The following is a 15,791-nucleotide window of genomic DNA, read 5'->3' on the forward strand; positions in this document are numbered from 1 at the left end:
TTAGTCCCCAAAATTTTGTGCCGCCAAAGCTAGTCGTCAGTTTCATTTGAGCCGACCAAGAGATAACTGTCATGCTGCACCCTTATTAGTAATATCCCAACACTACACGTCCGCAAACGCACGTTATAGTGATCTTGCGAGGATTAATGACTAATTCTGACTTGCGGTTACCGTCATCATAGAAGCTTCACATTAATTTCCGAACCAACGAACTCGCCGTTTTCTTTACGTCCACACCGGACACATGCGAACAAAACAAAAAATAACAATAAAAAACTTTCGCATGAATCCTGAAAAAGCTCACAAGGAATATCCTCGAGTGTCCTCCTTCACTCAAAATTTGTTTCTAATGTCGCTCTTACTCGAAAAACGCTCCTAGGCGTATCGTTATGCAACCGGGCAGCACATAACCTTTAAAACCGAAACATACAGAGCTTCAGAAGTAAACAAAACGTAAAATCAGTTACCTAAACGCTGTTTTAGTAGCCGAGATACTTGAACTGTTACACAATCAAAACTAACAAAACAGTCAAAACAAAACTTCAAAATGAAAACAAACAAATCCGCGAGCGACCGTCTCTCACAAACTAAAAGCTGTTCGCTCATTTTTCAGCTGTACACATGGTGGTCAAGCTCTGTGGGCCTTTCTTGGTGAACGGAGTAGAGAACAATTGCAAAACTCATTCGCTTCGCCTCTGAGCCCCGCTAAGCTCCTTGCTGGCGGCCTGCATTGTTCCCCTCGCTCAGCTACTTCTTGCGAGCCAGCGACCTGGCACTTCCATGTCCCATCAAACGTGTGGATACGATGACGGCAGGCAGATGGTCCCGTTCCTTTTGTCTGCATTTCAACCCGACGCACCCTTCCTTTTCTCCTCGTCCGGCAGCTCGGACGCATGCAACCCAACTTCGGCGCGGATGACAAATGCCTCGTTCGGCTAACTACGCTGAAACGCTTACTGGCTTTCTTCAAGGGGGTTGTGCACGTTGTCGCACTCCTGCCTTTATGACGCCGCTTCCGTCTACGCCTCTTGGGGCCAATTTCAGACTCTTCCACTCGCCTCTCTTTCTCGCCTGTACTCGGGCTCATTTCGTTAGCTGTCTTGACCACACAGTCTGAAAGATTTGTGCACAAATCATCTTCTCCCTCACTCTCCCGTCTGGTGGACAGCTTAACGCATCTCGTAACATTGCAGCTGTTTTCTTCTGACGAAGCTAGCTGGCATTCCAGGGAGCTGCCCACAACTGCATTGCACTTCCTAATCTCTGCCTTCGCTCCCTCTCCTGAATTCACTCTGGTGTTCCTGCCTAGCGGGTCAAAATCCTCTTGGACACCGTATGCAGGATCCACCTTAGCGATGCTCTTACGTGGACCAAGCTCACATGCTTGGGAGCTGTCCACAACTACTCCACCCTGCGCTGCTTCCATACACTCTGCTCACCCGACGCTGGCATTTTTGCTCAGCGTGTCGAAATTTCCTTGGACTCCGCTGGCCCGATTCCACGTCGGGACACTCTCACTTTGTGTGTGTGCCAGGTTGTCTACAACTACCATAGCTGTTTTACTAGAATTCCCCTGACACAGCGCTCCACCACATTTACTGTGGTTTTCGTCAGCCTCTCCTCTTATCGCACCTTCTTTCGCAGCTGTCAACCTTGGTTCATTTGTGAATCTACTGCTACCCTCATAGTTGCTAGCTTTTCCTGCGGCTCCAATTTGCACCGCACTCAACTGTTCCTCGCACTTCTCGTGTGCTACCTGTACCGATTGACCACTCCTCTGCTTCCCATCTAACCTGCGTTCTAGTTTTTCACACTCGCGTTTGAACCTTTCCTCCTACTCAGAAATTTCTTGCATCACCTTTCTGTATTCTTCCTCCCTTATTTTCTGTTTCTCTATCGATTCCTGTTTCAATAAATAGATATTTCTGAAGTGCTCAATAAAAGCCATGTTACTTTTACTTTCGAGAATTACCTCACGGAGTTTGCATGTAGGCATATCATCTTCGAATCCTAGGTCGAGAACCCAACACAGGTTTAGCAGGTTATCTCTAGTCAATCTCATCAGGCCCATGGCGACTACTCTGCTTTGACTCAGCTGTGAAAAAAAAAAAAAAAAGCACAAACCCACCAGCGTTTCAATTCTGGGTCTGGAGAAATTGAACCCTGGTGAATCCCACAGCGGAGACCAAAAGCATAAGCACACAAGTAGCACTATGTGCCTAACCTCCCTCTCTACACTTTTCCTATTTCTTTTTTACTCCTCTGCTCTTCAACATGCCAAAACTTTCCCCGCAACGTACCCTTACAACTCCTACAAAACTCGCGTACCTATTGAATTACCTAAGCTTTACTGCATAATCTTCTTGCTCAGATAATCAATCAGTGCTGCTTTGTGCTAAGATAACAACTACAGTGTCTAGGCAGTTGTTGGTTTACCTATCCTTTAACGGGTCTAAGCTAAAAGATTAATTTTTTTCTGCAGATTAATTTTAAGACCCACCTTTCTGCTCTCCTTGTCTAACTCCGTAATCATGAGTTGCAATTCGTCCCCTGAGTTACTCAGCAATGCAATGTCATCGGCGAAGCGCAGGTTACTAAGGTACTCTCCATTAACTCTTATTCCTAACTGTTCCCATTCTAGGCTTCTGAAAACCTCCTGTAAGCACGCGGTAAATAGCATTGGGGAGATTGTGTCCCCCTGCCTTACACCCTTCTTGATTGGTATTCTGTTGCTTTCTTTATGAAGCACTATGGTAGCAGTTGATCCCCTGTAGATTTCTTCCAGGATGTTTATATATACTTCGAGAAAGGTAATAGTGAACTTGAAGTTGTAAAAGACTGTCTACTTAGGGCAGGTAATAACCGCGGAGCCAAACCACGAGATTGAAGTAACTAGAAGAATAAGAATGGGGTGGAGCACATTTGGCAAGCACTCTCAAATTATGACAGGTAGATTGCCACTATCCCTCAAGAGGAAGGTATATAACAGCTGTATCTTGCCAGTACTTAGCTATGGAGCAGAAACCTGGAGACTTACAAAGAGGGTTCAGCTTAAATTGATGACGACGCAGCGAGCAATGGAAAGAAAAATGGTAGGTGAAACCTTAAGAGACAAGAAGAGAGCAGAGTGGACTAGGGAACAAACGGGGGTTAAGTATATCATAGCTGAAATCAAGAAGAGGAAATTGACATCGGTTGGGCATGTAGCGTGTAGGCGTGTAGACACGATAACCGCTGGCCATTAAGGGCAACTAACTGGATTCCCAGAGAAGGCAAGCGGGTTAGGGGGAGACAGAAGGTTAGGTGGGCAGATGAGATTAAGAAGTTTGCGGGTATAAATTGGCAGCAGCAAGCACAGGGCCGGGTTAACTGGCGGAACATGGGAGAGGCCTTTGTCCTGCAGTGGACGTAGTCAGGCTGATGATGATGATGATGAAGCTAAAAGACTCGATACATCTCAAGCACAAAGCCAGGCACTGACTCGAATATGTGCGGTCGTGGTGCGCTGCGTCGATCCCGCCGAATTCCAGGGCTAGGGCTTTCGGCTGACCTCCGGTCCATGTCTCTTTCCGTCGCAGAGTCTCATCCCACCGCTGCCATCCAGTTATTGCGACCGGGCTCGCGGCACCGGAGATCCGAGAACAAGATGTCGAGGCAGGAGGAGGTGGAACTTCGTAGAGAGGGTTTATTTACATTATTTACATGGCATGGGCTCTCTGGCCCGAAGCTCTATATTGAGAGCTCTACATTTAAAAAGGCTGTCTCTTGAACAAGGTCCGCCCCGCCGCGGTGGTCTAGTGGCTAAGGTACTCGGCTGCTGACCCGCAGGTCGCGGGTTCGAATCCCGGCTGCGGCGGCTGCATTTCCGATGGAGGCAGAAATGTTGTAGGCCCCTGTGCTGATATTTAGGTGCACTATAAAGAACCCCAGGTGGTCGAAATTTCTAGAGCCCTCCACTACGGTGTCTCTCATAATTATATGGTGGTTTTGGGACGTTAAACCCGGTGCACCTCGTATTCTGCGCATGTTGTGATGTAGGCTGCCGGGACCTATATATACTTTTGACCCCGTTTTTTTTTTCCAATAAACAACAGTTGTGAGTCAGCGCCGTCTTTTCTTTCTGTTCTACTCCTTCCCTGTCCTGTATTTTTTTCTGGTGTTGCGCTGTAAGAAAGTTCACGATGGATCCTAACCAACTGGCCCAACTTACCGCCTTACTACTTCTGTAGAGCGATTTTAGCCACGCTGCGCCCAGCACATGGAAACAGCAGGGCGTCGTGGTGCTGCTCCTTATCTCCACAAAATGACGAGGGGGCTGCCTTTCTTCCTTTCTGGCGGCCGCGGCAAAAGTGTGGCCCACCAAACACAAGGTGGAAATGCTGTAGGCCTGTGTGCTCAGATTTAGGTGCAGGTTAAAGAACCTCGGGTGGTCGAAATTTCCGGAGCCCTCCACTACGGTGTCTCTCATAATCGTATGGTGGTTTTGGGACGTTAAACCCCACATATCAATCAATCAGTCAATCACCCATGTTGCTGTTGAAATTCTAAGAACACCACAGTCAGAGTCTCTTTTATTATGGTGCAGTCAGAGATGTATAAGGCCAACGTTTGCTGCACCGCAGAGGTGCGTTAAGAGAGACATTGGATGCAACGCTCGAACTGGAAGCTTTTATAACCGACCGTTGACTCTCTGACAACGCAATACTTGAAACACCACTGGTGTCAGTCATACACAGCTGCTCCACCTCGTGCTAGAACGTAATGTCGTTGATATTGGTGCTCAAAATTATCACATGCTGAAGAGCACACAACAAATGATTCAAAGAGGTGCTATATTACAGCGATGCTGGGAAGACGCACGATTTGAGATGAACCAATGCACCAACACAAAAAAGTGAAGCTACTGCAAGGAGACACTACCAGTCATTGCCGCCAGTTAGCACCGCGATGACAAACACCAAGATCATTGTTATCAATATTAGCGCATCATCACTCAGCACCTGGGGCGCCGGGCCTGGAAAACCGCCAAACACACCACAAAACTGTCGTGTAGCAGGGTGCTGAATTTCCCCTGAAATAAAATAACTTCTACGTTAACTCAATAGGTGGATAGCAAAACTGTGCGTCGTCTGCTAAGCGACTGACATCAGTTGGCGCGGGCAGTTTGGTTACCTCTTGCTGTGTGCTTATCAGCTGTAATGTCTCTACACTTGCACTGCTCCTGAACCCCACTGTGGCCCACAGATAAGACAGGGGACCTGCAGAGAAAAGCAATATACAAGGGGCAACGGGGGGGGGGGGGGGAGTTGAGGTGGTTGAGGGGGGTCTCTAAAGGAATAAAAAAAAAATGGAAGAGAGCCAATGGGTGAGGAGGCGCCAGGTGTCGGTTAGCAAGACTGCAGCGGATGAATGTAGGGGGTGCGTTTATACGCAGGGGAAAAAAAATTCAAATTTTGATGTCTGAAGTTGGGGGTGTGTTTATTATGAGAGTGCGTTCATTACGCGAGTAAATTTGGTATCTGCTCTGTCCTGTCAAGTACGCTGATATAGTTCGGTAGAATCTCTATGATACAAGCTCGAAGGGAGCACTCAAAATATTCGTATCACCCCGAATTCGCACGAACCAAAAACAAGTTAAAGGTGATTATGAAAATTAACAACAAGAGTTTTATTGGGGTCAACTACTTCTTGCTTTTGAAAAACGTGCCACAAAGTGGACATGAAAAGAATCAGTCTTGGAGAATTCAGTTCAAGAGAAAATGCCAAAGCAACCGCAAATCCATGTCCGCACCCGTCAAAAATGTTCACATTCGTTCAGTCCCTCGTATACACGCCACCGCTTTCATCGCTAGGGAATTCATTTCATTTTGCCCGTTTTCTCAGCATCGAAATTCAGACAGAGTTCTAACTATGCATACAAAGTACTGAAAATAAACAGTTTACACCTGTACGAGCGTTGTTTTGGAGATGCGCCAGCAGAAAGGCACGAGCTGACGCACTGGCAGCAGCGGCAACGGAGACACGTTAGAGCAACACACGTTAGGGCATGCTGACTCTCTGCTGCTGTACCGTCTTCTACTTCCAGTGTTCGCAGCGATCGTAATCCAAACCAGGCTCTCAATGATCGCGTCTTTGTCAAGGCCACAAGCTTTGTCGTGCTGCGCGGGTAGTTTGCGATTGCGCCAACGCCAGCCTCCGGCAACGCCTTTGTTGCCATGTTGAATTTTCTTCTGCTTGTTTACATCACGTGGTGTGAGAGCTAGGGCAGCTGGTGTAGCCAAAGCCATGAAGCAAAAAGATGATTTGCTATCGTGTGGTGAAAAAAATTGCTTCCGAACTGATTTTTTTTGCGTCGGTCTCGCGGCGTGGTTTTTCGGCCATTTTGAGGATGAAGCAAGAGAAATTTCCGTGAGTTTTGCCGCGTTCGCTTCCTCGGGATGGTCTCATGGTTATCCAAAATGTGTGCCTGTGTAAAACAAAACATGCTTCACTGCAACACAGCAGTGATGCGCAGGCAGCATATAGTATGCTTCTCGCAATGTCAGTTCATCTCATGGCTTACCCATTATTTCTGGGATTCGGGTGCACGTTAAAGAACCCCAGGTGATCAAAATTTCTGGAGCCCTCCACTACGGCGTCTCTCATAATCTTATGGTGGTTTGGGACGTTAAACCCCACGAATCAATCATTCTTTCTGGGAATAAAAAAACTAATTAATAAAGGACAGTTTGTTGGTATTTGCGATGTACGCGAACCTCTAATTGCAGGTTACTCCATAATTTATACAGTTGCACTGCTGGCGGAGTTTTTGCTTGTAATGCCTACTTCGCAAACTGCGATTGAAAGCTTCAATAATCATGTTTTGCAGCCGAAACACGCTGTGAATTTAATCACTATGGCCATTAATAAATTCTTTATTTTACCATAAAGAATGGGCAAATAGTCACATGGCGTGCTGACGCGGAGTGAGGACCAGGCGACATTCTGCCTGGATGTCGCTACTTTTTTGCAGTGAAGACATCTTGTTTTTCGCACGTGTGCATTTGAGTCGATCACGCTTTTTTTTTTTTCTTCTCCAGTGGCAGCAGCAAGGCCTGCCGTTCCCTTGTATTCGCAGAAAAATTGGGACGAGGCATTGCTGGAAAATATAACCCTTGGAGCTGCAAACTAGCCGGCACAGCAAACAGCCAGCCCTGATTACTTCGAATAATTCCAAGCTCTTTTTTTTTTTTGTTACTTCATAAAATTCTTCATAGAATTCATCAATAAAAAAAATGGTGCACCCTTAAGCTTCGCCTTTAAGAGTTGAACGCGATAGCGAAATTCTGTCCCTAGTGCGCCCTTCAACCACTAAGTGCATGCCTATTATGTTTTGTTACACACACATACGCGCACACAGTATTTTGTACTAGTGCGTGTGCTAATGGTACAGGCAGGTTTTTTTATCTAAAGCAAGAGTTATAGGGCCTCCAAGGTACACGCCGCGCGCTCGCTATCTCGAAGGCAATAAAGAGAGTCGGAATGCCTCACATATGGCAGCACATTATCTAGCGTTTTCTGTCTGCTTGATCAGCACCTCTGAAAAGGCATGATATGTTTTCCGCTGGATGGACATAGTTGTCCATTTTTAGAGCTGTTTGAAAGTTCCTGTGTGTGTCGCACTATCCCGGCTTTTTCCGACGTAGTTTGATGACCTCCCAAGTGCGCCTACAAATCGCCAAATGGGCTCATTTTCGTCTTGACACCTGTCGAACAAAATATGTTAAGGAGACTTCTTCCACTACATGGCATTTATGTTGTTTTTTCCCGAAGAGCTGCAAGAGTAACATCGTGGCTTTGTGGTAGGACACCTGCTTTCCACGCGAACAGCGCGGGTTCGATCCTCAATGGGACCGAAAATTTTAGTCATTTTACTTGCTTCTTTTTCGATTTTTCTCTCACGGATGATTTTTCGCTCACACCCAACGGTGCCAACGCTGACGGCGGAACTTCCGCAACACGAGCTCTCTAACACTATTGCGTTAAAAATTATGGCCTGTTAAATATATTTGTTATGCTTCCTTTTCGTATCTTGTGTAAGTTGAATGCAGCAGCTCCTTCAGTAAAGAAAGAAAATAAAAAGCTTTGTGTATCCTACAAAAACAGATCGTTTCCCCATTTGGTAGGGAATGCAGTGATGCATTCATTGTCATAGCTGGTGCCTTCTTTTTATTTATATCCAGATGTATGACCTTGGCTCTCCTGGAAGCTCATACAACAGTGTGACTGGCTGTCCTCCTGCTGAGAGCTCGTGCAGTGAGGCAGCACTACTTCACCAGTCCTGTGGTCATGGCCACTGCCTGGGTACCTACAAAGGAGCAGAATGTGTTTGTGACCCTGGCTGGCATGGGCCAAATTGTGACCGGGGTAAGTGCAAATGTCTGTGCTAGATATGCTCTTATTGAATTTTCTTTTCCTGTTAGCCTTTAAATTCGTACTAGGGGTGTTTGAATAGTGAAATTTATTAATAAAACCAAGTACACACATTTCACAAAAAAACTGCTTTTCAATATCGGATCAAACACCGATAAGTTCCTTCATCTATATATATATATATATATATATATATATATATATAGTCGCATGTTGTTAGGCACCTACTGAAGTCTTGTGCCGCTTTCGCTCTTACGAATTCTGCTACACCAACTGACAAGCCAAACGCACCAAGCTAAACACGCCATGCAATGCTGGCTGCGCGTGTCACCACACTACGCGCTGGAAAAAGAAGGCTGGTAGTTTTTCGAAGGAGTGGCACGCGGCGAGATGCATAAAGAAGACGTTGATGAGGTTTTTCACTAGCAAGCTCAGGACTTGTGTATTTAGTTGACGGGTACAAGTTCGCCATAAATAAATAGTTGTTTTAGCTTTCCGCATTGTATTTGTTCGTTACAATATATGTATATTGAGACGGACGCCGAGGAGTTTACTTAGCTGGCAGAAGAAGCCAGACAACCTGCCAGGTTGCGAATCACCAAACAACAAGACGACGATGCCAAACATTACAACCTCCGGCACAGACCCGTCATATACAACGTGGACGACAAAGTATGGGTCTGGACACCTATTCGTCAGCCTGTGCTCTCCGAAAAGCTGTTGCGAAAATACTTCGGACCCTACAAGGTTCTGCGACGCATCAGTGACGTCAACTACGAGGTAGTTTCAGACGGCGTGCAGTGTTCAAAGCGCCGCAGACATTCACCAGAAATTGTCCACGTGCTTCGGATGAAGCCTTACTTTCAGTGACTAACTGTGCAGTTTTGGTTTCGCCTTCCTTCTCGATCGTTTAACATTGGGGCAATGTTTTTTGTTTAAAGGGGGAATAATGCCGTGCGTATGTGCCAGTGGTGGCGATAACGAAGTAGCGCGAGTGCCCTTGGCAGAGGGCAAAAGACGAAGAAGTTGTTGCATTCTTTTCCTGCAATCGATAAAGCATTGTTTTTGTTTGAAGCGCTTTGTGTGCTTGTCGATCCCGCGTCCTCGCAACACACACGCGCACGCACACACACACATACACAGACACACACACACATACACAGACACACACACACATACACACACACACACACACACACACACACAGTGGACTCCCAATAAACGAAACTCGCTTAAATGAAAATGCCTTATTAACGGAACTAAACGGGCTCGTAAGGCCTGGATTTCTATGTTTTGCGCAGTAAAATTCATCGGTTAATCGAAACAGTGCTTATTGGTCACCTACGGTTAAACGGCACAAACTCTAAACACAGCATAGACTCGTTCAGGGCAAAAGTAGTTTCACAATCATGGCAACAGTTCGAGACAAGCCAATCTGGTAGCCATTTTCACTTGTGGCTGTGGGAGCCGATTCGGCGAGTCAGTTGTGTGTTAGGCCTATTTGTGCGGCTAAGTGCAGTGGATCACGGTGTTACTTCAGTCCTACGGAAAGGAAGCGGCCGCACCATGCACTCTCACTTGAAAAAAAGCTGCGAATTCTTCAGGAGCTCAATCGAAGCGGCCTGCCCAAGACGGAGGTGGCGAAAAAATTCGACATCCTGAAATACACTGTCACGAATCTGCAAAAACAGAGAAAAGATTGAAGGTGCTGTAAAGAACGGGACCTTTACATCTAAGTAGATATGGATGCGGACGACGCCTTATGAACAACTAGAAAAAGTTCTTTTTCTGTGGTTCAGGCGTGCACGGAGTTCCAATTTGCCCATAAGCGGACCAATTCTCGAGCAGAAAGCTCGAGAGATTGCCTTGCAAATGGGTGTTGAGAACTTTGTCCTAAGCGACGGATGGCTCAACCGCTTCAAAACGTGCCATTGCCTAGCCTTCAAAGCAATCTCAGGTGAGAGTGGTGCAGTCAACAGGGACATTTGCACCGACTGGCAACAGGGGCGGCTTAAGGAAATTTCGATGAGCTTTGAGCCACAAGACGTCTTCACCGTCCACGAGATGGGTCTTTTTTATAAGGCGCTTCCATCAAAGACACTCGTCTTCAAAGGCGAAGCCTATAGTGGAGGAAAACACAGTAAAGATCGCATCACTGTGCTGGTCGGTGCAAACCTGGCAGGAGATGAGAAATTGAAGCTGTTGTAATAGGAAAATTTAGGCACCCACATTGTTTCAAAGGTGTTCGACGCCTTTTCGTTGTGTACCATGGGAATGGAAGAGTGTGGATGACCATGGCTATTTTCGAAAACTGGCTTTGGGAGGAAGACACAAGATTTACGAGGCAAGGCAGGAAGATTGTCTTAATCATGGATCATTGCCCAGCCCACGGTCAGGTTGAAAGACCCCAAGCCATCTCTCTGGAGTTCTTGCCAGCCAATGCAGCGGCAGTGATCCAGCTAATGAATCAAGGGGTTATTCAGAAGATTAAAGTTCATTACCGCACACAATTGCTTCATTGAATGCTGCTTTGTGCAGACAGCGGGAAACGCTACAGCATAGAATTATTGGCAGCCATCCACATTTTAGCTCGTGCCTGGAAGCAAGTGAAGGCAACAATACACAGATGCTTTCATCATGCTGGCTTTCAAGTGCAAGAAGCAGTACCTGATAAAGAAGAGAGCCCTGCTGATGCCGACATTGAAGCAGTATTCAGTGAGGTCGTGCCTTCTGCCCCTTTTACGCTGCAGAACTACAAATCAATTGATGAAAATGTTCGTACCTGTCATGAGGGGACTGTCGAGGAAATAATTGTCGAAGTGCAAGATGATCAACCTTCCAGCAAGGATTGTGATGACAATATTGCCAGTGCAGTGGTGCCATCAGACCGATCAGCTAAAGAGGCTGTTGAACTTTTGCAGCGCTATTTTGAGCATGAGGCTTGTCCAGAATTTCTGGCTAGTTTGTCAGGCATGGGTGCGTACCCTGCGAAAAAACAATTCAAGCTTGCCAAACAAACAACTATTCACTCCTTTTTTTTCTCCTCATTCTCATGAGTAAGGTGAGGTTTGTGCAATTTGAATAAAAGTTTTGATTCCATAAGTAAGTCTACTCTGCTTAAATGAAACTTCTGATAAATGGAACAGTTTTATGGATCCCCTTTGAGTTCCGTTTAAAAGTTTACTCTGTGTGTGTGTGTGTGTGTGTGTGTGTGTGTGTGTGTGTGTGTGTGTGTGTGTGTGTGTGTGTGTGTGTGTGTACGTGCGTGTGTGTGTGTGTGTGTTTTGTGACGCAACAGTGAAAGTGACCTTCATTAGGCCTCAAGTAGTGGAGGGTGCTCAGCTATCTTCCGTCCTCTACCTCCTGGAGCTCCGCGCTCAGGTCTCTGCCTCATGGACTGTCTTGACGGGACTTCTTGGCCCCCTAACGCCTCTCTTTGCCGACAGCTGACGCAATTCAAGCTCGACAACTGCGTCCTGTACTGCCATATCTACCACCCAGATGGTCAACACTGAGTGCTCGTTCTACCTCGCTCTCTTCGGGAGCGAGGTAGAAAGTCCTCAAGGTAGAAAGTCCTCAAGGCATATCACGACAACATGAGTGCTGGACATCTGGGCTTCCTGAAAACATACAACCGCATCAGATGTCACAACTACTGGCCGGGCTTGTCCACCAGTGTAGCGAAGTATGTTGCCTCGAGTGCTCTTTATCAGCGTCGCAAGCTCCCTACATCAGCTCAAAGCAGGCAATTACAACCACTCCCATGTCCCCTGTAATCATTTGAGGTAGTTGGCATTACAGTTCGCTTCCTATGACTGTCACAGGCAATCAGTGAATAGTTATAGCTGTCAACCAACTGACACGCTATGCCGAAACAGCTTTCCTGTCTTCGGAATCAGCTTCGGAAGTTGCTGACTTCATCCTTCCAGCAATAATCCTTCGTCACGATGTTTCTTGTGTAATCCTTAGCGACCGTGGAAAAGTATCTCTCTCGGAACTCATCGAAGAAGTGCTCAAGGCATGCGGCACTACCCACAAAGAAGCTCTAGTTACCATACTCAGACGAACTGGCTGACTGAGTGCTTTCATCGCACACTGTCATACATGATAGCGATGTACATTGAATCGGACCACAGAAACTGGGACGCAATTTTGCCATTTGTCACTTTTGCGTTCAATACCTCTGTACGGTGCACAACTGGTTACTCGCTATTCTACATCATTCGCGGTCGCTTCCCCTTTTCTTTCCTCGATGTTTCTTTCTTCTCTGCGCCTGTTAAACCCAGTGAAGAATACGTGTTTCGTCTGCTTCATTGCTGCCAGTTTTCCCGCATCAACATTGAAGCCAAACAACAGGTTCACAAGCTTGACTATGATACTATGATACCTCTCATCATGCCGTGTCCTTCAGCCCCGGAAATGAAGTCCTTCTTGTTACACCCTTTCACACTCCTGGTCTGTGCGACAAGTTTCAGTTACGCTTCATTGGCCCCTACACTGTCTTCGACCAAACGTCTCCAGTCAATTATCGTGTGATGGCCCGCTACGTGCTAGTTCATGCCCCGATGGACCTAAATAAAGTTTTTTTATACCCATACTTGTTCTTCTTATAGCGGACCGCTGCTGCCAGGCAACAGAAATAAGCCACGTATTCCACATGAAGCCTTTCACAAGGCGCTCTTCGCTTTAAACTGTGGTCAAGAACTGCGGTCAGGATGACTGCTTTCGCGTGAGAGAGAAGTTAGCGTGGGCACTCATTAGGCACATCTACCTTCGTCACACATTTTCATCATCATGAGTGGTCGTCGTCATCATCTGCTGAGGGAACTCGGCTTTCCTCTGTTCTGTGCCTTGTGTATGGTCGCTTCATCATGCCTTCGGGGGCCTAAGGCAGATCGCTTTCACCGTTACGTCACAATCTATATATATATATATATATATATATATATATATAGAAGCGTCGGAGCGGCCAACAGGTTGATGATCGCAGTGTCGTCCTCTTCTTTCTTCCTCCAGCTTGGGCAGCCAGCATGTTCACCCATATTTGTTTTCTTCTAAGGCATGCGTAACATTCCTCCCCTCACAGACGAAGCCCGCCGGGCGAGGTAACCGATTCACCTTGGTGTGTACAACTTCAGTCGAGCGACATGGACTGCTTGGGTTTTAGCGGCTCTTGTACCACTTCTCGTGAGGCGAGCTATTGTGTATGTGACTTCCGTGATTTTGTCGAGAACGACAAACGGTCCGTCGTATGTGGCCAAGAACTTTTGGCATAACCCGCGTCTTCGTACCGGAGTCCACAGCCACACTAAGTCGCCTGGGTGGTAAGTTACAGGCCGGTGGCGGACGTCATAGCGTACCTTCGATTTTTCCTGTGATGCCAAAGTGCGTAGACGAGCAATACGACGCGCTTCTTCTGCAAGGCACAGGATTTCGGTGACTGAGAGGTTCTCGTGCGCCGAGAATGGCAAAACTGTGTCGAGTGTGTGCCGTGGTGGTCGTGCGTACATCAAGAAAAAGGGGCTATAGCCTGTTGTCTCGTGCTTAGCGGTGTTGAACGCGTACGTTATAAATGGTAGCACGTCATCCCAGTTCTTGTGGTCGGATGCCACATACATAGAGAGCATGTTTACAATTGTTCGGTTGGTGCGCTCCGTGAGCCCATTTGTTTGCGGATGGTATGGCGACGAGTGACGAAGGCGGGACTCACTCAATCGAAGCAGCTCTTCTACTATGTCTGCCGTAAATTGTCGCCCACGATCACTGATGATCACCTGAGGTGGGCCATGTCGGAGGATAACGTGCTGCAGCAGGAACACAGAGACGTCACTGGCGGTTGCGGTTGGTATGGCCGCCGTCTCGCAGTAGCGCATGAGGTAATCGACACATACAATTATCCAGCGATTGCCCTTAGCCGACTTAGGAAAAGGGCCCATGAGGTCAATGCCCACCTGTTGGAAAGGTGTGCTAGGAGGTGGCAAGGGCTGTAGAAGACCAGCCGGAGCAGTAGACGGGCGTTTGTGGCGTTGACACTGTGTGCAGCTGGCCACATACGCCTCGACTGACTGTCGCATTCCTGGCCAATAAAAGCGTTCCTTAGCACGGTAAAGCGTCCGCGCAGAACCTAAATGTCCGGACGTAGGATCGTCGTGCATCACACCTAAAATCACTGTCCGAAGGGTTTCTGGCACTACCAGGAGGAAACGTGCGCCAGTGCTGGAAAAGTTCTTCTTATATAGGAGTCCGTTGCGTACACAGAAATGGCATGCCGTAGGAGCTGTGCAAAGCGATGATAGCCTGGTGTCCTTTCGCTGTTCATCTTTGAAAGTACTGAGGTCGGGAAACTTTGTTGACACAGAAGCTACGAGGTGATCGAGGTCATCGGCGTCACACTCTGTAGTGCTCAGTGGCATGCGCGAAAGACAATCTGCGTCGGCGTGTCGTCGACCACTTTTGTACGAGACTATGAAGTTATACTCTTGGAGCCGAAGTGCCCAGCGCGCTAGACGGCCGCAAGGATCCCGAAGGTTGACGAGCCAACACAATGAGTGGTGGTCGGTGACGACTGTAAAAGGGCGTCCGTATAAGTAAGACCGAAACCGCTGAATCGCAAATACTACCGCGAGGCATTCTTGTTCTGTGACAGTGTAATTCTGCTCTCTATAGCGAAAAAGTTCTTCGCGAACAATCTCTCGAATCGTCGAGGACAGGTCTGGGCAGGTGCTCGTGTCGATGCTGGCAACCGTTGTAACATTTGTGAGCCGGCCGAACTTTGGAGCAATCCTGCGCATTTTCAGCTGTTCGAAAGTTCGGCAATGCCGAATCACGTCGGACACCGAGCTCAGGTGCTCTTTTCCGATGAGAAAATTATATACATCTTCGGCTATGCCTTTGCATAGCAAATGCCCTACTTTGTCGTCTTCTGACATCTGATCATTGACCACCTTGCAGAGCTTCAGCACATCCTCTATATACGTGGTACATGTCTGACCTGGAAGCTGCGCGCGTTGAGACAATGTCTGCTCTGCCCGCTTCCTTTTGACGCTCGAGTCGCCGAAACACGCTTTCAGCTCTGCAACAAAAACGTCCCATGTCGTCAGTGTGTCCTCGTGGTTTTCGTACCACACGAGCGCAGTATCCGTAAGGCAAAAGACCGCATTGCTGAGCTGAGCGGCGGCATCCCAGCCGTTGGACTTGCTGACTCGCTTGTACTGGACGAGCCACGCGTCGACATCCTCTCCCGATTTTTCTCCAAAGGTTGGCGGGACTCGGTAGTAGGGCACGGAACCCATTGGAGGTGGCCTTGAAGCGTTAGATGGCTGATCTTGGGCCATTACGATCGGCGCAGGCGGGGGGAGTCCGGCAAGGCGGCGGCTGCG

General features: G+C 47.5%; 1 protein-coding gene across 7 annotated transcripts in view; it reads left to right on the plus strand.

Annotated features, from left to right (window-relative positions):
- Nucleotides 1-15,791, plus strand: part of CadN (neural cadherin) — a 307,286-nt gene that overhangs the window by 267,663 nt on the left and 23,832 nt on the right. For all 7 annotated transcript variants that reach the window (XR_005110559.2, XM_037428692.2, XM_037428688.2 and 4 more), the window contains exon 32: nucleotides 8,223-8,406. Coding sequence is in view for 6 of the 7 variants with exons in the window: in XM_037428692.2 (XP_037284589.2) it covers nucleotides 8,223-8,406 (184 nt within the window). In the remaining variant the exon portion in view is untranslated. The remainder of the gene's footprint in view (nucleotides 1-8,222; nucleotides 8,407-15,791) is intronic.

The sequence above is a fragment of the Rhipicephalus microplus genome, chromosome X, assembly GCF_043290135.1.
Source record: "Rhipicephalus microplus isolate Deutch F79 chromosome X, USDA_Rmic, whole genome shotgun sequence".
NCBI lineage: Eukaryota > Metazoa > Arthropoda > Arachnida > Ixodida > Ixodidae > Rhipicephalus > Rhipicephalus microplus.